The 24474-nt window shown below is 35.6% G+C and overlaps 1 protein-coding gene across 5 annotated transcripts in view; it reads right to left on the reverse strand.

Annotated features, from left to right (window-relative positions):
• LOC132561067 (mitogen-activated protein kinase-binding protein 1-like) overlaps positions 1–24474 on the reverse strand; it is an 86971-nt gene that overhangs the window by 12151 nt on the left and 50346 nt on the right. For 4 of the 5 annotated variants that reach the window (XM_060225791.1, XM_060225790.1, XM_060225789.1 and 1 more), the window contains exons 21-31: positions 19668–19753; positions 11026–11124; positions 10450–10565; positions 10100–10176; positions 9717–9835; positions 9052–9069; positions 6080–6267; positions 5423–5471; positions 2668–2733; positions 1121–1210; positions 530–617 (exon numbers count right to left, since the gene is read on the reverse strand). In XM_060225791.1, the coding sequence (XP_060081774.1) occupies positions 530–617; positions 1121–1210; positions 2668–2733; positions 5423–5471; positions 6080–6267; positions 9052–9069; positions 9717–9835; positions 10100–10176; positions 10450–10565; positions 11026–11124; positions 19668–19753 (996 nt within the window). The remainder of the gene's footprint in view (positions 1–529; positions 618–1120; positions 1211–2667; positions 2734–5422; positions 5472–6079; positions 6268–9051; positions 9070–9716; positions 9836–10099; positions 10177–10449; positions 10566–11025; positions 11125–19667; positions 19754–24474) is intronic. The other variant, XM_060225788.1, reaches the window with a different exon arrangement.

Here is a 24474-nt window from a genome sequence, read left to right on the forward strand (position 1 = left end):
ACTATCTAACACTGTAGGTACACTATCTATCACTGTAGGTACACTATCACTGAAGGTACACTATCTATTACTGTAGGTACACTATCACTGAAGGTACACTTTCTATCATTGTAGGTACACTATTTTACACTGTAGGTACACTATCTTACACTGTAGGTACACTATCTAACACTGTAGGTGCACTATCTAACACTGTAGGTACACTATCTATCATTGTGGGTACAATATTTAACACTGTCAGTACACTATCTATCACTGTAGGTACACTATCTTACACTGTAGGTACACTATCTTACACTGTTGGTGCACTATCTATCACTGTAGGTACACTATCTAACACTGTAGGTACACTACCCATTCTTGGTACACTATCTACCACTGTTGGTACACTATCTAACACTGTAGGTACACTATCTATCACTGTAGGTACACTACCTACCACTGTAGGCATTGTTGGTACACTATCTACCACTAAAGTACACTTCTGAAAGACAGTTTGGTGGAGTGTTTCTGATAATTGATTACCTACCACTGTTTGAAGGTGGGGTGTTCATTGGTGATGATTTCTTGTTGGTAGGTGTGGTCTGCTGCATCAGGTCATCAAAGATATCAGGTTCCTGTCAGACAACAAGCAGTTTAGTAAAACTTATGGATTATGCTTCTCAAAAAGTCACAACAGAAAAGTTCAAACATATATTGCACATAATTTGACCAGATAGTTATTCTGACCATCAATCTCAGTAGGACTAAATAACACAATGCTTTGCCTATGATCTTGAACAAGAATTTTACCTTGAATCGCCTTTGATCTTTTGAAATGCACACAATGGTATGTGAAACACTGCCTTTTCATTTCAGAGACCTACCTCTCTTTGAGAAATTATGGCATAGACAATGACTTTTATAACTTAAAAATGACCTTGAACTTTGACTTAGATAATTACAAAAGCTAACCCACACACTGCCTTGCCCTCCTACATACATATATTCATGAATTTTCACTGATCTACCTCCAAAGAATGCATTACAGAGAGATAAAATTCACCTCAATGTAGCAAAGACCATTCATTTAAGACAATAATACTGCCACTACATTCTCTACCCAGTCTTGAGTACTTACAGGGTCTGCAGGCAGCTTGACTGGTGGTGATGGCAGGTTGTCCTTGCCTGGTAGCTCAGTCTCTGGACTGGTCTTGTCATTCCATCCCATCTACAACATTACTTACAGATTAAACAAAGATATCCTAAATCACACCTATATCATATGAAACAAGATTAAATGAACTTCACAAGATTCTGAAATGAATAGAGTTTTCCTAGGAGATTCATTACATATTTACTGATGAAACCAATCTAAAAGACTCTGATTTAATGTCATCTATCCATAACTTTTCACATCCATATCAGTTTAGTGTGTTAAACACACTCATAGTTTCCATAGAAACAAGTACACATTGATGTGACACGAGACTCATGGAAATAATTTTGTTAGAGATAAATGTGTGATCTAAGATATCAATCAGTGGCATCTAAGGTGGGTATTTACTCACTACTATATATGTAATAATACTAATTACATGACAAAGACATTGACACCAACACTGGATTCTTATGCAACACTGACTTTCCTTTTGTTTCAGTCATATGCCATACAGAAATTTATAAAGATCAAGAAGAAAAGGATTTCAAAGTAAAAATAGTGCATGTAGACATGAACAATAGGAAGATCTATATTCACAATATTTTTGGGCAAAATTAACTAATCAGTATACAAATTTTAATGACAAATACTAAGATCCTGTAGCTGACAGAAATCCATACTGATGGAGGTTACAACAGATTAGTACATAACAAGGTGATGTTATATTTGTAATTTACAGTTAGTATTACAAATAAAGTTAATATACCAATGCAAAATAGTAAAATACAGTCATAACCTTTAAATGTATACTCTATAATTGATAGCCAGTATGCAAGTTCATTGTTTGAAGTAATTTCTAAATGTTATTTACAATCAACATTAAGAACAATCATTTCTACCTGTATATCCCTAACAAAGGGGGATAATTTAGAGATGTTTTCTGTCCTTTGTCTACCAGTATCTCCTGTAATGGTACACCGGAGTCATGTTATCTGTGCTGTACCCAAGAGGAGATAACTACATGACACTAATTTTACCATTCTAGTTACCTGTATCATACTCAAGCAGAGACAGGTAACTTACTGACATATTACATTTCAAATCTAGATATCATTAGTCTCCACTTGGCTTCACTTCAAAACAACAGGTCAGGGCTATCATTTCCATCCTCTTGGCTGGCTGATATTTACTGTTTACATTGACGTTTTGACCAAAATGGTGATCCTGGTCTGTTTTAGTTTCAACTATGGCACTCTAGCACAGAAAGTTGTATGATAGCAGGTAATAAAGTCTATAGATATCTTTGCCTTATTGAAGGGGAGGTAACTAACTCGAGACTTTTCAGTTCTAGATATCCACATTTATGTCATACTCAAGAGAAGATAACTGACATAATCCAAGAAATTCGTTCCATACCCAAGGAGAGGTGCCTTACAGACATCTGGTGTCCTAATCCTTGTTATCTATGTTTTATTTGAATGACAGTTTTGATTGGGGTGGGTGGTTTTGATGAGTGTTTAACTTACAGCGAGCAAACGCTTTCTTGTCTCATCAACAGCTCTGGCCATTTCATCCTTCCTTTTCTGTACAGACTGTTCAAATATAGACACATTCAATCTCAACATGTTTGATAAGTTAGAATAAATAAAGATGCATTCAGCATCAGGTTTATGTTCCATGATGTTTTGCTGATATATATGGTGACAATACTTAGTCACACATCATAGTACATGACTTAGTCACATCACACAATACATATAGTTACCAATATTTAGTCACAAATCACAAAATATATAGTGTAACAATACTTGGTCACACGACAGAGTGAACAATACATAGTCACACAACACAATAGAGCGACCAATACCTGGTCACATATAGTGACCAATATTTAGTCACACCATGAAATACGAGTGATCAATACAAAGTCACACAACACAGTACATATAGTGGCGGATAGTCACATAATTTATGTCATATTCTATGAGGATTAGAATGTTGATTGTGACAACATAATTAAAATATAACCATGAATCATCAGAAGTATAAAACCATGCCATCTTTGAAGAAATGATAAAGGAAAAAAAATGGGAAAATAGGCAACAAGAACCAAAGCAATCTTCAAACTTAAAGTAATAAAGAATAATTTTAGGACAAAGAATGATTAAAATGAAATCAAGTCTGATCTTTATGTTAAAAGTCCAAGTCAGCATCCCTTTCCCATAGATAAATTTAGTTCCTAAAGAATGAAATAAAAACTATGTGCAGACCTAATCTGAAACATCACCACAAACCTTACAAAAGATAAAGTAAGAAAAACAACCAAAAATGAATCAAAACTGGAATTACACAAAAAGATGAAAAGAACCTGAGATATTTATAACATATTATGCTATTACTTGTTATGTAGCTCCATTAGAAAAAAACACAACTTATCTGGTTTGTTACACCATCTATTTCACTCTATCTTGATCTGAATATATCAGTTCTATTCTATACAACCTAATTTACACTTCTGTCAATGTGTGAGAAGTCCCAAAGACAACATGTACAGCCCAATCAACACCTCAGCCAAAGAGGGAGGGGTCCTGTAGACAACATGTACAGCCCAATTACAGACCACATGTACAGCCCAATTACAGACAACATGTACAGCCCAATCAACACCTCAGCCAAAGGGGGAGGGGTCCTGCAGACAACATGAACAGCCCAATTACAGACAACATGTACAGCCCAATCAACACCTCCGCCAAAGAGGGAGGGGTCCTGCAGACAACATGAACAGCCCAATCAACACCTCAGCCAAAGGGGGAGGAGTCCTTCAGACAACATGAACAGCTCAATTACAGACAACATGTACAGCCCAATCAACATCTCAGCCAGTGGGGAGGGTTCCTACAAACAACATGTAAGCCAGTAGGGAAGGGGTCCTACAGAAAACATGTACAGCCCAATCAACATCTCAGCCAAAGGGGAAGGAGTCCTTTAGACAACATGTACAGCCCAATCAACATCTCAGCCAGTGGGGGAGGGGTCCTGCAGACAACATGTACAGCCCAATCAACATCTCAGCCAAAGGGGGAGGGGTCCTGCAGACAACATGTTCAGCCCAGTCAACACCTCAGCCAGAGGGGGAAGGGTCCTACAGACAAAACGTACAGCCCAATCAACACCTCAGCCAGTTTGGGAGAAGGTCCTACAGACAACATGTACAGCCCACTCAACACCTTAGCCAGAGGGGATCGGTCCTACAGACAACATGTACAGCCCACACTTCACATCAGCCAAAGGGGGAGGGGTCTTACAGACAACATGTACAGCCTACACTACACATCAGCCAAAGGGGGAGGGGTCCTACAGACAACATGAACAGCCCACTTAACATCTCAGCCAGAGGGGGAGGGGTCCTACAGACAACATGTACAGCCCACACTACACATCAGCCAAAGGGGGAGGGGTCCTACAGATAACATGAACAGCCCACTCAACACCTCAGCCAGAGGGGGAAGCGGTCCTACAGATAACATGTTCATTCCACTCAAACACCTCAGCTAGATGGGGAGAAGTTCCTACAAACAATATATACAGCCCAATCAACACCTGAGGCAGTAGTGGAAGACTATTGTTACCTTGACCCGCCTCAAACAGTGGTAGAGTCGGAGACTCAGCAGGCCCTTCATTTTAACCAACTGTAACCAATGCAGAGGAAATAAGACTTACAGTGCAATGTTGATTCACTGATATGATAGGAAATTCTATATCCATCAAAACATGGCATAATTCAGCTATTTATTTTGAATGCTCCCTGACTTTAGATTATACAGTGAATTGGAAATTTTATTTGGTTCATGCAAACAAGAAACTTGTGAAATGAGAAAGAAATAACACATTAGTTGATGTGATTTTTAAACATGTTACACTCAAACTTTATTAACCTGTGTGTATGAAATACTCCTACTGTATCATCCCCTACTGTAGGGATCCATGTACCATCCCCTACTGAAGTGGCCTTACTGTAGGGGCTGATGTCCCAACTCCTTCTGTAGTGGTCCTACTAATAAGATGTTGGTCCCATCTCTTACTAAGGCAGTTCTCCTATAGGGAAATAGCTCCAATCCCCTACTACAGCAGCCGTCTGTTGTAGCCAGTGTCCAAACTCCTTCTGTATTGGCCCTATTAAGAGCACTTATGTCCCATCCCCTATTGTAGGGGCATTACTACACTGAGTATTTGATACACACAAGCCTGTTAGTTACAACTCACACTTGATTGTATACTTACATCAAACCAGTTGTCCTGTCTCTGTATACTGTTGTACACCACCATGTTTCTAAATAAAAGAAATGTTTTTGATCAGTTTATGACCACTGTAACAATACTTACATACTACTCACAGTTTGCTATAGTTCACCCATATTTTGAAAAAGAAAGTTGGATGCTAGCATTAATATGTTTTCCTTCCATTCTATTTTGGGTGAATATGTTAGTCTTCCAAATCATGCTTTGTAGGTATGTTCAGTAAACCATGAAAGCACATACACACTTTTCCACATATACATCCCTTTCCAAAGCTATGCTAAGTAAAGCCTTGTTCAAATTGCTTAAGAAATCAATTTTATGCTAATATTCTCTGCATCTTTTGCTTTGATGTGGCACAACTGTGAACCATACGATATTTAAAGGAAGGTGAATAAGGGCATGAACAGATTTTGTGCAGGTGTAATTAATGCTTAAAGGCATGACACAATATTTCGGATGAGTTTTGTTCTATTTAGTTAATGGTTAATAAATATTGCATTGTTGCCAATTTTTTGTCTGACAAGTCTGAATTTGTGTATACATAGAACACACTTGACATTTATCTCAACAGTGTAACCGTCCTAAGATTTCTGTGTATACAACTAGAGATAAAAAACCTTGTCTGTATAGGGTACGTACTTGATGTTTGCCTGCTGAGCTCGGGACAAAAAGCGAGTGGAGATACTGATGCGCGAGTTACCCGCCATCTGAGGCTGTGTGTCATCTGCCATGTTTGATTCAATCTCATCAAGCCTCTCCTGGAATTTGTCTATTGACACTGCTGGGGTAAAGTTCAAATTCTCAAAGCGGTCCTTCAGGAACTTTTCCTATAACATCAATAAGGTATTTCAATAAAACATTAGGATAAGTTCATTTCTGCTGAATCTTTCCTTAATCAAAGAAATATTATTACATATTAGAGGTAAAAAATGGTTAGACTTTCATACTTCTTAACATTTAAAGTGTCATTACAAATTCTAGCTCCTATCAAAAGTTTTAAATAGCACAGCTAGCTCTTAACTATACAAAGTTTGAACAACTCTCGTCTGTTGAAAGGCCGAAGGGACGAAAAAGCAGACATAAAACCTGTTGAATAAATAATAAATGAACAACTCTCATATCTTATTAACAAAACACATTTAAACAGTTTTAACAAGTCAAGTCTCAATATCCTATCTTACATGCAAGAAAAGTTATGCTCTGGACAAGATGTTTTCAGCAAATGGCAATTACTCTGCAATTGTGGGGTCAAGGGGCCCTGGATTCGGTACACTGCACACCAAGTTTCATGATTCTTGCTTAACTATGGGTAATGTTATGCACCGGACAGGAAAGGACAGACAGAACGACAGATATTATAATAATTCTACAGAGATAAAATGTTATCCATCAAGGCCTAACAAAGTAAACTGTTGTGCTTCCACTCTCAAATATTAAGATAAAATAGTTTCTGAGGACTCAGTATTTCAGACAAACTGCAAAAACAAGACTGCAGCAGGCACAGTAATCTAGCTACTAGAAAAGCAGAAACAGGAATTTTTTTTGCCTTGGTGCAGTACTCATCTTTAATAGGATAAAATAGTATAAAAACTACCATGCAAAGTGACAAAGACGTATTGGATTAGGTCTAAGAAAAAAGTTATCTTTAAAGTGTAACTGATCAATACAGGAGCTTTACAGCTTGGATGGCATTCATTGCTTTAATATCTTTGATTTAACAGAAAGTTATATAGCAGATGAAGTACAGCTGACCCCAGAGTACTGAGCAATCCATGACCCTGCACTGCAACAAAGACATCTGTAATTGTTTTTAAACACAAGATATAAGCTGTTTATAGGTCTTTATCCCTGATATATCTTTGTACGATAAAATCAATACAGCAGAGTGATACAAGATAAATAAGCCTTGTCTCCATTACCAATATTTATAAACAGAAATTACCAGTATTTTAATAAACAATACAAGCAAGTAAGAATGAAAATGAGCTCCATGGTCAATACCAGCTATAAACACCAAAGAGGTTCTAATGAAGGAAAATCAGTCGACTGTCAATAAAAGTCATCCCATCACACCACACAGTTAATTTCAAATCATAACCTTTAGATAAAAACAGTTAGATAGCAAACCTTTAACAACCCTCCAGAAAAACCTGTCAGGTAAGAACTCTCAGGGAAAACCAGTCAGGTAAGAACCATCAGGTAAAACCAGTCAGGTAAGAACCCTCAGGTAGAACCAGTCAGGTAAGAACCCTCAGGTAGAACCAGTCAGGTAAGAACCCTCAGGTAGAACCAGTCAGGTAAGAACCATCAGGTAAAACCAGTCAGGTAAGAACCATCAGGTAAAACCAGTCAGGTAAGAACCATCAGGTAAAACCAGTCAGGTAAGAACCCAGTCAGGTAAGAACCATCAGGTAATGCCTTTTGAGTTATAACCCTACAGTAAAACTTGTCAGGTTAGAACCCTCAGGTAAAACCAGTCAGGTCAGAACCATCAGGTAAAACTAGTCAGGTAAGAACCATCAGGTAAAACTAGTCAGGTAAGAACCATCAGGTAATGCCTTTTGAGTTATAACCCTACAGTAAAACTTGTCAGGTTAGAACCCTCAGGTAAAACCAGTCAGGTCAGAACCATCAGGTAACCAGTCAGGTAAGTAAAACCTCAGGTCAGGTAAGAACCAGTCAGGTAAGAACCATCAGGTAATGCCTTTTGAGTTATAACCCTACAGTAAAACCAGTCAGGTCAGAACCATCAGGTAAAACCAGTCAGTTAACAACCCTCAGGTAATGCCTTTTGAGCTATAACCCTACAGTAAAACTTGTCAGGTTAGAACCCTCAGGGAAAACCAGTCAGGTAACAGCCCTCAGGTAAAACCAGTCTGGTCAGAACCCTCAGGTAAAACCAGTCAGGTAAGAACCCTCAGGTAAATCCTCTGGAGTAATAACCCTGCAGTAACACCTGATGGGTAACAATCTCAAGTAAAACCTGGTGGGTAACACTCTCAGGTAAAATCTGTTGAGTAACAACCTTCAAGTAAAACATGGTGGATAACAATCTTCTGGTAAAACCTGCTGGGTAGCAACCTCTGGTTAAACATGGTAGGTAACAATTTCAGGTAAAACCTGGTGGGTAACAACCCTCAGGTAAAATCTGTTGAGTAACAACCATCAGGTAGAACCTGGTGGGCAACAACCACAGGTAAAATATGTTGAATAACAACCCTCAGGTAAAACCTGTCACGTAACAACCTCAGGTAAAACCTGTCAGGTAACAACCCTCAGGTACAGGTCATGTGTTTAATATTCTTAGATCTTGAGAAGTCATCTGTTAGCTAACAAAGGCTTATCTAGACAGATAGTGGTCAGGAATATCGAGACAAGAACTCCTTCACGTTTCAACATTGTCACATGCCACTAGGTTTAACTTAAATACATAAAGGAACCAGAATTCTATTTTGAAAAGTTATTTTCATTTGCAGAGTTTGTTGTAATTATTCGGCAAATATTTCTGCAAGAATTAAAGAATTAAAACACATGACCTGCACCACATTTATGTTAATCATTCCAGTATCTGGTCAACACTCGAGCTCACGTCTAGCATTTTATAGGCCTACCTCAATGATGGTGGATAACTGTGAAAGGGAGTGAACAACTCGTTATTACTGTTGTATTAATTATTGTGTAACAATATTGTGATAGAATGATACAATCCTATATTAACATTATGTAGAACTACTCTGACATAAAAAATGGAAATCATTGCCAAAACTAAATCGCCAGAAAAAGGCCATCTTTCATTATATCATTTAATTTAAGATTCTCACCTACTTCAGCATATCGTAATTTTCAATACATTCTCATCTCCATCTCTTTGAAAAAGTGGAATAACACTCAACAATACAAATACAAAATAGAAAAACAAAAGAAATCATCCTTTTGACTTCATTTCATGATTATCATATACAATATTACTTTTTCCAATGCATTACTAAATTAACCAAATGTTTTTTCCTAGTTTTATCATACCAACAAAACTATTAGTATAGCACTAACAGAACCAGTGGGTATCCATAAGATTTATCAATGAAAGGTATTCACAAAAAAAAAAAAAAAAAAAACCAAACAAAAAAAGGGGAGAGTAAAATCTTGAACAAGAATACATGCCTCTGTACATATTAAATGTCAATTTTCAGTGTCTGAATCACACAAAACAATTTCTGAAGTTTTAACAACTGATGTAGCTTAACATTACAGACAGTTGTTAACTGTGACAACCTACCCTGTCTGGAGTCCTCAGGTTAAACTCCTCTGATGGCGTGGTTGGGTTGGAGGGTATACTCATGGAATCATCATCCTCCTCAGTATCCTCCATAGACACGGGATCCGTACTCTCAGAGTCTGAAACAAAATCCATTGGTACAACATACATAGTACTATGTATAGCAATTTCAAAAGCTCTATTATGGAAGACAAATTTTCTCAAAAACTTTTCTCTATATCAGCAAACGTGAACAATTCATAAATTCCGGACTGAAGTGTTTTTTAGCATAGTAATAATAATCCATTTAGAATCTGAAGAGAATGCATCAATGGATATAACAGATCAGTTATAGACATATTGTCAACTTGTCTATGTGGCAGACAGCCACACACAATACAAACCTGCATCAAGTCCTTTTTCTGGACCAGAAAGCTGTGAAGAGTTTTTCTCTTTGTCTCCCCCAAATACCGTGAAGAAGCTGAAAAAAAAATCCAGTAACAACTCAGACATAGAACAAGGTCTAGTTCATGTTTATCAATCACTTTTTCTCAAGAGTTTAATTAACTTTTAGTAATTCAAATTTAAATGATAGTCCAGATTCAATAATTTTATAGTACTCTGATTCTGGAGTATTTCAATCAGGCTTTAGCACAGATTCAGTAAGTTTGGGTTTCACACATGTTAAGTAATCTGGTCTGTCAAAGCTTCAAAACTCCAAGTCTAACCATAAGGGTTTGTGTATGAGACTGACCTGCCATTACTTTCAACAGAGTCCACCTCACTAGGAGGGTAGTATCTGACCTCTGGTTCTTTGTCAAGGTCATCATCCAGGTCATCTACACTGTTACGACGAGTAAATCTGGGACTCTGTAACAAACCATATCCTACAATGTTATAACCTGTAAATCTTAGCTCTGCAAATAAGATATGTCTTTCTTTGCTGCACTGATTGTGAAGTTAGTTTCATTTTGAGGCAGAATCTATAAATTGCTGGTGGTCACCACATTTAACAAGCTGAAAGCTTTCAATGTACAATCCTGAGCAATTTGGTTATAGTGTAAAGCCTAAAAGTACAACTACAAATAGCATATGATATCAGTGAGCTGAATTCCCTTAAGAACACAAACTGCCCAAAGTAGGGATCTTCAGTGAGGCTGCGAGGTCTGGTGCTCTAATAACAGGGCTATCACATTTCATTAACCTGGTTCTTTTTTTACACTGTTATAACATAGTTGATTTAGCATATCACACACCAATCTGTAAGAAGGGTGAAAAAAAAACATCATTTTATCTTGCTGACATTCAATAAAAAACAAACAGTGTTTACCTCATCCCATATTTTCTTTTTGTGGAATGAAGGGAAGAAATCATCATCATCATCCTCATCTTCATCTTCATTTTCATCATCGAATATGACTGGTATTTTCTGTCAATGAGAGAAAATAAAAGGAGACAATTTAGAGGTTTGTGAATTGAGAAGTTTTTTGTCTTTTTTTATGGCGGTTAACATCATCACAACAGCAAGGATACTTTGAGGACAGTAAATGCTAAGAAATTACCACTGATAATGGTTTGATGTGGTATAGTACATAAAGATACCAACCAACCCAATGTGAGGTTGGAATTGTTATGATTGAACATAAATGTATGAAATATAAAGATGCAAAAGCTGAGGGCTGTATAGTTACTCTGTATATGGAAATTGTATGTAAATTACTCACATGTTAGTAAATCTAAAAATAATATGCATCCAATCTTACTGTACTTAAAACAACCATTGTAAATGAAGTATATGACAAGAAAAGATATAAATAGTTACAGAATAAAGCTGTGTGATCACATTGAAGATTACAGTTATATGACACGTACTTGTGAACTTGTAGCTATTAAACACCATTAGCCCTACTAACACACAAGTAAATATGCTGTAAATATCATTACCTCCCTTAAAATCCAATACACACCTAGGCAACTTCATTACCTCAATAACACATAATTAAACATTCAATACGTCTTATTACCACCCTAACACGCCATTTAACACCTAGAAAGACTTGCTGCCTTCCTACAATACCATTAAACACCTAGACAATCTTATTACCTCCCAAACACAACATTAAACACCTAGAAAGACTTGTTGCCTTCCTACAATACCATTAAACACCTAGACAATCTTATTACCTCCCAAACACAACATTAAACACCTAGAAAGACTTGCTGCCTTCCTACAATACCATTAAACACCTAGACAATCTTATTACCTCCCAAACACAACATTAAACACCTAGAAAGACTTGCTGCCTCCCTACAATACCATTAAACACCTAGACAATCTTATTACCTCCCAAACACAACATTAAACACCTAGAAAGACTTGCTGCCTTCCTACAATACCATTAAACACCTAGACAATCTTACTACCTCCCAAACACAACATTAAACACCTAGAAAGACTTGCTGCCTTCCTACAATACCATTAAACACCTAGACAATCTTATTACCTCCCAAACACAACATTAAACACCTAGAATGACTTGCTGCCTCCCTACAATACCATTAAACACCTAGACAATCTTATTACCTCCCAAACACAACATTAAACACCTAGAAAGACTTGCTGCCTCCCTACAATACCATTAAACACCTAGACAATCTTATTACCTCCCAAACACAACTTTAAACACCTAGAAAGACTTGCTGCCTCCCTACAATACCATTAAACACCTAGACAATCTTATTATCTCCCAAACACACCATTCAACATAGAAAGAATAATTACCTCCTTAACACACTATTAAAAACAAAGAAAGACTTATTTCCTCCCAACGATACCATTAAACACCTAGACAACCTTGTTACCTCCCAAACACACCATTCAACACATAGAAACACTCATTACCTCCCTAACATACTGTTAAATGCCTAGAAAGACTTATTACCTCCCTAACACATCATTTAACACAGAGAAAGACTTATTACCTCCCTAACATACCATTAGATATCTAGAAAGACTTATTACCTCCCTAACACATCATTTAACACCGAGAAAGACTTATTACCTCCCTAACATACCATTAGATATCTAGAAAGACTTATTACCTCCCTAACACATCATTTAACACCGAGAAAGACTTATTACCTCCCTAACATACCATTAGATATCTAGAAAGACTTATTATCTCCCTAACATACCATTAGATATCTAGTCAATATTTTTAACTTTCTAATGCACCATTAAACACCAAAAAGACTTATTACCTCCCTAACATACCATTAAATATGTAGTCAATATTTTTAACTTTCTAATGCACCATTAAACACCTAAAAGACTTATTACCTCCCTAACATACCATTAAATATGTAGTCAATATTTTTAACTTTCTAATGCACCATTAAACACCTAAAAGACTTATTACCTCCCTTACATATGATTACACCTAATCATACTTATTATTTTCCTTTCAAAGATTTGATTTTGAAGCATGTTTTTCTTAAGGAGAAAAATCTTTCTTTCATATTCATAAATTTGCAGTAGCAAGTTAGAAATATTTCAAAGATTACAGATATAACATGTACACTGGGTCTCTCTGCCTTAAAAACTTGGTCAAACATATCCTTAATATTGCCCTGCCTGACCCATTGTAATCTGAAGGTGTTGGACAGTATTGTTTTTGTATACTGGTGAATGATCCAGGGGTAGCACTGCGTATTACCTGATCACAGACAGTAAAATGTCTATATATATATATTCACTATTGTCTAAAATGAAGTCAGCAAATCAGTCTGAATGATTCTGTGATAAAGATCTCTTGTTTTTTCTCACCAGATCAAACACATAAGAACAAAAATATTTCTTTTTTATTATTTCCAGTTCAAGTCATAAATGTGTCAAACAAGGAAGGGGACTGATATTGTGTTTTATCATGATAGAACAGTTGATGTGTTGGTGGCGCGTGTCTTCATCAGATAGGCTTTTCACATGTTAACGCTTGGACTAAGCTGTTCTTTATCACCTTAAACTCAATTATCAAGCAGGCAAATCTTTAGTTTGACACTGAAATCTAACACTTATGATAATAATTCTGTGGTCCCTTATAAACCTACTGATTCAGGCATGAGACACACTGTTGTGATACAATTTATACACAGTTTTGTTTAGAGGTGATACATGATTTACACAGTTTATTTATACTGTTCACAACCAAATGTTTAATCAAGCATCAACTGTTTGAGCTCAACAACAGAAAGCTGTTGGCACAGTTTCTACTGCCAATCCTGTATATGTATTGGTAGAGATCTCTGGCTGTCAACCATAGTGCCTTATCCATCGCTGTCTACAACAGCTCACTCTACACTGCTCGTTTCTATTACACTATAGAACTCACAAACTACATCAATATATTTATTGATAAAGCAATATTTCCATAAGAAAAAAAACCTACTTGCTGGTCCAATTGTTCTCCAAACATTTTGCTATATAAATACATCAATAGTGAAGCGTTGATGAATGAGTATATGACAGCATACATTAATGTTCAACACAAAAGTTTTCTTATCAGGCATCCACACAACCAATAGCACTTACTTAGCAGTTTTTGTCATACTGCAGTCACTTATAATGGAGTGAAATAATCACCATAAAACATCAGCTTTTTTGTATTTTGATAAATGTTGCCTCTTTTGTAATTGGCTGGTTCATAACATTATCAGAACTATTTTTAGTTCCTCTGTCACTGTCTTCTCACAGCTTAGACGCACATGGAAACAGGGAAATCTTGGCACATGGACCATAAAGCACCCCTGGTCCCTTTCATACCAAATGATGTCAAACATTTACATGTTATTTACACTTATCATTTAAGTCTAAATATACGAAACTGGAGAGATGGCTTCAGGGTATTACAAAAACATTTTAAAATTGTCAAATCTGATCCTCACACTTTGACAGTCACTAAGATTCAACCATTAAATTCTGAATATATCAATATTGGTATTAACTCTTCATTCCGTCTCTACTGTCATTCCTTCTGTAACTGTGACAACATTAAGGGTAGATAATGAATGTGATCTGTCAGCGACAAAACACACCAGGATTAGTGTTAAGTATCTTTCCAAGTTAAGATCAACACACAGTCATCCAATCAATCCTAGACCTTCCACATTCTCTGTTATTCTGTCAATGTCTTATCAGGCTAAAATGTAACCTTAAATAAACATTTTCATAGCTGACAAAAACAACTTTGTACTAATCAGAGTAATGGAAGACCTGCACCTATTATATCTGTATTTCTCTACCTATCATACCGGTATTACCCTATCTCTTTTATCCGTATTACACTACCGATTTTATATGTATTACTCTTTCTGTCATACCTGTATTACTCTACCTAACATACCTGTATTACCCTACCTATCATATCTGTATTACTCTACCTATCATACCTGTATTACCCTACCTATCATATCTGTATTGCCCTACCTTACATACTTGTATTACCCTACCTGTCATATATCTATTACCCTACCTATCATACCTGTATTACCCTACCTGTCATACCTGTATTACCCTACCTATCATATCTGTATTACTCTACCTAACATCCCTGTATTACCCTACCTATCATATCTGTATTACCCTACCTAACATACCTGTATTACCCTACCTGTCATATATCTATTACCCTACCTATCATACCTGTATTACCCTACCTGTCATACCTGTATTACCCTACCTATCATATCTGTATTACTCTACCTAACATCCCTGTATTACCCTACCTGTCATATCTGTATTACCCTACCTAACATACCTGTATTACCCTACCTGTCATATCTGTATTACCCTACCTATCATACCTGTATTACCCTACTTGTCATATCTGTATTACCCTACCTATCATACCTGTATTACCCTACCTGTCATACCTGTATTACCCTACCTATCATATCTGTATTACTCTACCTAACATCCCTGTATTACCCTACCTATCATATCTGTATTACCCTACCTAACATACCTGTATTACCCTACCTGTCACATCTGTATTACCCTACCTATCATACCTGCATTACCCTTTCTATTACCTATATTATCCTACCTGTCATAACTGTACCCTGTATATCCCCATCTGTCGTACTTGAATTACCCTATCATATCTGTATTATCCTTTCTGTCATGCCTTTATTATCCTACCTGTCATTACTGTACCATACCTGTATCACCTTTCCTATCTTACATAAATTACCCATTTTGTCATACCTGTATAACCCTATCTGTTTTACCTGTATTATCATATCATACCTATATTACCCTACTTTTCATACCCAAATTACCCTACCTCTCATACCTGTATTCTTTTAACTGCCATATCCATATTTCCATATCTGTAATACCTGTATTACCCTTCCTTTCAAAACTCTATTACCCTACCTGTCATACCTGTATTACCATATCAGCCATCATTTGTTTTCTAATTAGCTTGACCTGGACTTCTATCGATCTTCTAAGAATGCAGATGAGATTATCTCTGATCCTGAAAGTCTGGGCCAGCAGGGGCTATCAATCAGTCCCTAAGGTCCTCTGGACCTGCTTTATCAGGGGGATTAAATCTTCTGTTTTTTGGTATTACATTATCTCGGTAACAAGCACTAGACTCCCACCAATAAGCCGGTAATGCCTTGTCCTGGATGTTGTAGCTCTGGAGTTATCTCATTGAAGGATTAAAAGAATCCCTGCAGTGAGCGGAATATTGTCCACCTTACCACCAACGACCTAACAGTGAAAACACAGTCAAAGTTTTACATCGGGGTGTAACTTCCTAGGTTATATTGATTTAAAGTGGCTCTGTTTTCATTGTACACAGATTTCCATCTGTGATAGATCATTAGGCTACATTATAGCAGTGTATAACACTACCCTTGATGAGGACACTTAATAAATGCTCTACACCACTCTCCTGATATTGCCATGATAAAAATATCCAAAATATTAACACAATATTGCTCTTTAGATAGGTTCAGCACATTTTCATGTTGTTATGAGAAAACATAGAAAATAAATAAATTTTTCCATTAATTATTTGAAATATGTGTGATAAAACATTCGTGCTGATTTGCCGACAAACCAGGTGACGGAGAAATGGTTTGGTAATGGTCGACCTGAAGATCATCTCAACATAATCAAAAGGCCAGTGATCCCTATCTCTTAAAACACACATTTCCAAATATTTGTGGCAAATAAAAGTGTCATTTAAAACTTAATTTACTCAATTTTGATTTTTGGGACATTTAACGGGTTTAAACTATCATACTGCATGCCCTGACATGTTAATTCATTAGTTTGATTTGAATGTGACACTGCTGACAATGATATACAATGTTGATTATATATTTGTCTTCTATGGCCTAAGAAACACAAAAATTATTACATATTTACGTTAAGATGAGAAATAAGAAAGTTTATTCAGATTTAAATACATATTTAAAACATGTAATTTTCTGAGGTAATACCTCTATGATATCACAAATTCTTTCAACAAATGTCTTTAAACACCAGCATTTCTTTTTTCATTATCTAGTTGAAAATTTTTTAGTCGAAGAGTCTATATATAACATGCACTTCTGTAATGACCAAGGTGACACTGTGATTTACATAAAGGATGACACATGACAAAACTGCTCCGAGTTCAGGTATTAAACAGTGTGGCAAGGACCTTCGCTAAACAACATGTTTTCTTATGCTTCAAATAGTCCTGTTTTCAAGAAAGCGCGATCCTTTATAAAATTCAATATCGATGAGTAGACTGGAACTCTTATAATATACATTTACCTTGTTGCACAGGAATTGATGTAATTGGTTTTAAAACTGACACTTATTCATAAAATAATCAAATGCAAATACAATCTACAAAATAATCAAAATCACAAAGAAAAAAATATGGTGAAATGGACAGTTATTTTGGAGATCAAGAGCAATACCACACTAGGAAAAGTCCTAACTATTAAAAATGTATTCCGCAGACTATATATTTGTTTTCTAACAGGGAGGAGAATTTTGTTACAAAGATGACATTACCCTGTGTTTTAACAGGTTTTTTTAATTTGTGACTTATCCTGTGGTTACCTCTAAAATCAAAATCATTTGTTATTGATGATGAAAACTAAAGATGTCAATTTCAGTATAGTATTATATAAAAAGTTGCATAAAATATTTGAGGAAAGGAAAATTTCATGATTTTATTAGAATACATAAATGTCTAAAATAAGTCAATTTAGTCTAGATTTGTACAGCTGAATGATATGTCTAAATCATCAAATAAGAATACGTTAGACCTCCGTTTTAATTTTATCATAATTACCAAATAACATGAACATTACCAGAGTAAGTAAAATTCCAGCCCTGATTGAAATTACAACAACTGGGTATATGTCTTACATATCAGGATATAATATCCTCTCTCAGCATCTTAACAACAGACAAAAAAAATTTGACAGAATTTGATGACATGATACGTAAGATAAAACAGTACATTGTCAGGAAATTTTATTCAAGTGTATGTAGACTTCATAGATTTATCAAAGGAAAATATAGAAACATTTATGTACACTGACAGAGAAAATCATTGATAAGAATTTCACTCAGAAACGTCTTCTAATAAACAGTAAATAAACAATAATATAACCAAGAAAAGGATATGATATGAAACAATTGGTGATTGCAAACCTCACCAGAAGAAGCTGTAGCCAAAACAAAAACATTTAGGTAAAGCTTTATCTTCAAATTAGACATTTACAAAAATACCTGGTCAGTGTAGTTTCTATCAGTGTTAAATAAATACAAATAGGTGAGGAAAGCACAAACTATATACGGTACTTATATTAATGAAGAATCTACAAATGACTCGGAGACATCATATATGGTTGCCCTTCCGAGTTTAATTAGCAGTAAAAAATCAATTTCACATCCTAACATGGCTAATTGTAAACCCTCTGAGTCAAATTCTTTAAATTACTCTGCAAAGTTAATATACTAATTAAAATGAACAGCTGAAAAATTTTCCACTTAGTGATAATCACTACTAAATTTTTTTTTTTTTTTTTTTGTATTTGAAAAACACTTTTCCAATATTAAAAGGATTTTAAATGTTTCTCTGATTGTACATAAGTTACACAAGTGAAAAGTACATTTTAATACAAATTTATAGTTAGATACAGCAGAGCCAAGCAATGAATCAAACTGTATTGTACAGCTGCTTCGTCTTTCTAGGACTCATCAGGAAACAACGAGTGCCAACTGACACTACATGTATAAATATTTCTACCAATTTTATCATCCTAACAAATGGACATGCTTAATGTAGGCATTAATTCAAGGGGAACTTAATCAAATTACAACATGAGGGCATGTAACCATTTTGCCATTGTCTGAAACCAAGAGACTCTGCGCTGTCATTTGAGTCACAATTTGTTTTCTAAAAAATCTTAAAAGTTGGAATTTCTATTATTTCACGTTTTTCTGCTAGATCCTGGTTGGTGAGCTTGTTAGCATTCTTTTTGTAAGTAACTAGAAATCCACAGATTAAATATACAACATGTTACTGATCTCAATGCTACAATAACCACTTTCTAGAGAATACACCGTTATATTCACTTTCAATACACAATACTTCCATAAACATTTTAGCAAGGTTTAAAGCTGCAATTTAAGCAGAAGAAATTGAATGACAAGAAAAAATGTTCAAGGAGGAGAAAAATGTTCAAGGATTTTAAATATCTTTAATAAAGGTATGAAAAACAAAACAATCATTAATTGGTATAAGAAGAATCCAATCAAAGTGAATTTTACTATTGTGAAGTTAAGGTTAGAGTACTGGGAATGCTGTAGACACTGCCATTAACTACACTGATCACTGTCAGAAACATACAGTTATATTGAACAACAGAACACAGTATGAAATAAACAGTACTCACCCTGGGTGTATTTTCGGGCTGTGACACGACCATTGTCTCTCGGCGAGCATCAACATCATCATACCCTGCTTTTCTCGTGTTACAATCTAGAAAGTACAACATTTGAAGATAAAGAATTTCACCATTTTCATCATCAAAGGGTGAATATAAACTGTCACTTGTCGTCACTTCACTACTTATAACATTGCTGTCTAAGTCTTCAGTGTTGTTACAGTGCTGTCCCATCATATGACTACAGGTATGTTGGCTAGATTCCTGGGAATCGGGACATAACCTCTGAAACTCCGGGGAATGGGGACAAACTATCTGAGATTCCCAAGAAAGACGACGAAGATGCTGAGGAAGAGAATTAAAATCCCAAGGTGTAGTAACAAATTCCAGTGGAGGAGAACTGAATTCCTCAGAAGGAGGACAAAAGTCTTGAGGATTGGGGCGAATCCAATCTGTCCAATGTGACCACATAGCCATAATACATTAAATCATACTTAGTCCATACAAAGCCATCCTTACACACAAACAAAACTCCTCATGTTGATGGAGACTTTATGTTTTCTATAACACTTCTAATGTTTCCAAGTTGAAATAATCAAAACCATCTTTTATGAAATATTTCTAATCAAACTGAATCCACATTTTCCAGTATTTCGCATGATTATGACTACTTTTATATTATTCTTCAATTGTAAACATGAGAGAATTGCAGAACAGCACTATTTCCAGACCGAGGTATTCAGTTGACTTGTCATGAACTCTAGTAGTGCACAAGAGCTGTATTGATATGTGTATCAGTCTACATAGGGGTTAGAATGCCTTGATCCTTGTATACACCTCGTACGCACACTCTAATACTCTTCTTAAAGGCACCTGGCTACCTATCTACAAAGCCAATACACTGATGGAAGAAAAGGGCCACCCCAATATACCAGTATATCTGGCGACTCAATACAGCCCATCATTGTACCCAATGTGGACTGATAAGGGGAGATAAGGGCCATACAATAGAGACGTGTGACCATTGTTAGGACATTGTCTACCATCATTCCTGCCATTGTCAAGTGGACTTTGACTGGGATATCTGGTGGTCAAAACGCATACATCACCGTCCAATAAGATAATTTAATTTATTTGTTAAATCTACAGGAACCTTTGAGATCTGTTCAAGGAAGCATAATTTAATCTGTGAGGTTATTGCCCATCAAACTTCTGAGGTGTTTACAAGCTCCACCCTTGTCCGAACCTCAAGGGGCGTTAACAAGCTTCACCTCTGTCCCAACCTCAGAAGTGTTACAAGCTTCATCCCTGTCTGAACATCAGGGGTGTTACAAGCTTCACTCCTGTCCCAACCTCAGGGGTGTTTACAAGCTTAACCCAGCTGAACCTCAGGGCTGTAAACAAGCTTCACCCCTGTTCGAACCTCAGAGGTGTTTACAAGCTTCTCCCCTATCCGTACCTCAGGACTGTTAACAAGCCTTATTCGTATCCGTTAATACCTGGGTACTAATGATAGAGTCAGTACTGACCGTCTTGTGTCTGGGTTTATACCCGGGTACTAATGATTTGGTCAGTACTGACCGTCTTGTGTCTGGGTTTATACCTGGGTACTAATGATATAGTCAGTACTGACCGTCTTGTGTCTGGGTTAATACCTGGGTACTAATGATATAGTAAGTACTGACCGTCTTGTGTCTGGGTTTATACCTGGGTACTAATGATATAGTCAGTACTGACCGTCTTATGTCTGGGTTTAAACCAGGGTTACCTGGCTCCCTTGTTAGAATAAATAGAACAACTCGTTAGCTCGTTAACTCTGACCACACAATCTACTTCAAGTGGACAGAATAGGCCAACAGCCATGTACACAATAATAATTTCACTTCTGAAGAAGCTTTAGCATAAACAACCCACACCTGTTGAGTAAAGAAATCCCTATTTCAAACTATCCCTGAATAAAAAGTTCAACTTTTATTTTGCTCTCTGATTAAATTTTGTTGAATTTGTTTTGGATTAAAGGATTTCAGTTCAACACCTATTCTTGTAATTGTTCTTCATCTGGTAAAATTAGTATAATCTCTTATTGAAAAGATTCAAATAGTTAAGAAAAATATTGCACTCCTTTCCTTTCTGTGTTGTTCCAGTATTATCCTGACCATTTCACCCGATATTAAGACCACTGGTAGCACTGGTGGGACATAAATATTTTTTAATCCCAAGCAATTACTGTGCATGAGGGCATTGTAAGTCCTTTACTACCTCTACAAATTTATTGTTTGTGAATTTGATATTTGACTTGTTCAAATATGAATGTTGGAGATTTGATTTTGATACTTAATATCTACAACATGCATGCTACTAACAGCAATTTGTGCTCTGTAGGCTAAGCTATGCCGGAGGGTGGGCCTTAGCTAAAACCAAGGACAAAACCTTACATAAACAATCTTAATTGTTTGATACTTATAAACATACAATTATTCTCGACAGTCAGAGTGAAATATGGCTTCTTACTTTTGAATGTTCTTATTTACTGATAATGACTTCACATCTGATTTTTCTATAAATTCAATGATAATGACAAGACCTTTTTTACAATTGTAATTTACAACCTCATTTATTGCAAACAAACTGCTATGGGCTATTTAGTTTTGATAACCAATGAAATAAGAAATCAGTTGAGATTATTCCTGAAACCAATAAAAAGACTTCAGACAAAATACTTCAGTTCAATTTATAATTATAAATCTGGTCCACGTCCTTGGAAACTAGTTTATATTTTGCTGATTATAACATCTTAAATAGCATTTTGTTCAGTAATCTAGAGAGAAATCTTACCTATACATGTTGTCTATATAGAAAGCTTAGATGTACAAGTAATATATACAGAAATCTTAGTTACCTGTACAAGTTATCTATATAAAAATCAAGTAATATATAAAGTTACCTGTACAAGTAATATGACTTACCTGTACAAGTAATATATATAGAAATCTTAGTTACCTGTACAAGTAATATATAAAGAAATCTTAGTTACCTGTACCTATATAGAAATCTTAGTTACCTGTACAAGTAATATATAAAGAAATCTTAGTTACCTGTACAAGTAATATATACAGAAATCTTAGTTACCCTATATAGAAATATTAGTTATCAGTAATATATAAAGAAATATTAGTTACCTGTACAAGTAATATATGATCTATATAGTTATCTATATAGAAATATTAGTTACTGTGCAAGTACAAATGACCTATATAGAAATCTTAGTTACCTGTACAAGTGACCTATATAGAATCTTAAGTTACTTGTACAAATGACCTATATAGAAATCTTAGTTACCTGTACAAGTGACCTATATAGAATCTTAAGTTACTTGTACAAATGACCTATATAGAAATCTTAGTTACCTGTACAAGTGACCTATATGGAAATCTTAGTTACCTGTACAAGTGACCTATATCAAAATCTTAAGTTACTTGTACATGTGACTTATGTAGAAATTTTAGTTACCTGTACAAGTAATTGGTACAGAAATCTTAGCTGTACAACTACTATGTACAGAAATCCACTATCATGGTCTGTCAATAATGATCTGGGATTTGACACTACTCCTACCCAGCCTGTCATTACAAGACACCAATCATTACCCTATACACCTACTAAATCACAAAACTGACATAACAACTACATCATTCAATTAATCACTGCTTAAGTTTATAAACATGATTAAACTGTCAGGTCTGTCATTTCCAGAGTTGTAAATGATGTTTACTTGCTGAATCTAGTAAGAAAGTCATGGGGTGTGGATTAACACCTTTGGATTAGCCATGTATATCTGAACTCTGATAATCAGCTGTCACAGCGCAGTATAAATGGCAGGACAATCATAACAGGAAACAGTCCAGCCTGATTTACCTATCACTTGGAATGCCAATATACTGGCACATGTTCATTGGTCAGAACAACGGCGATCATTGAGGAAACTTCAGAAAATATGTGACAAAGACATGGGACAATCAGAAAACAGCTGCACAATAAAAATTGTTCAAACTAAAGTACAACTGACTAATGATACAAACCACATTTGTTAAGAATGTGAATTGGTAGGAATAATGATGAACAAAAATATTACTTAAAAAATGAAGAATCACAAGAAGTAGACCAGGAAAAAGACATATGAGTTATAATAGATTGTTCTTTATCTTCTGATGAACTTATTTAAGAATGCGTGTTGAAAAGGCAAATTCTATGTTTACACCAATAAGAAGAACTTTGCACTTTCTAAATGAACATGACTTTCCAATGAAGTACAATACTACAGTACAGTACTAAGCAGTTATCTGGGTTTTAGGAGATGTCCTACTCTAAAATACTTAAAAGACTCAACTGAACAACACCTGCCTTCAGGAGGATCAGACGAGACATGATAAAAGTATTCAAAATAACAAGCAACATCTGCAATAGCTAGTCAGCAGATTTTCATAAACTTTGGCAAGACATGGTCAAAATACAGGGTATAAGAGGATATCCAAAAAACTATTTCAACAGAACAGTAAACTACTTATTAGAAAAACCTTTTTTGGTCTGTGAGTAATCAAAATTTGGAACAACCTACAGGAACATATTATCTCAGTACCAAAAAAATTTCTTTCTAAAATAGAATAGATAAGCACTGGAAAGATCAAGAACTTTTATATACTGGTAATAACAAGGCTGAAATTGTAAAGGAATTGGAACTGATGCAACAATTGATTTATAGTATTGATTTCTATACTGTATTGTTACTATTGTATATTTGAGATTGGTCTAGTGTATC

Source organism: Ylistrum balloti, unplaced genomic scaffold (assembly GCF_031769215.1).
Source record: "Ylistrum balloti isolate Yb309-2 unplaced genomic scaffold, AGI_CSIRO_Ybal_v1 Utg371144, whole genome shotgun sequence".
Taxonomy (NCBI): domain Eukaryota; kingdom Metazoa; phylum Mollusca; class Bivalvia; order Pectinida; family Pectinidae; genus Ylistrum; species Ylistrum balloti.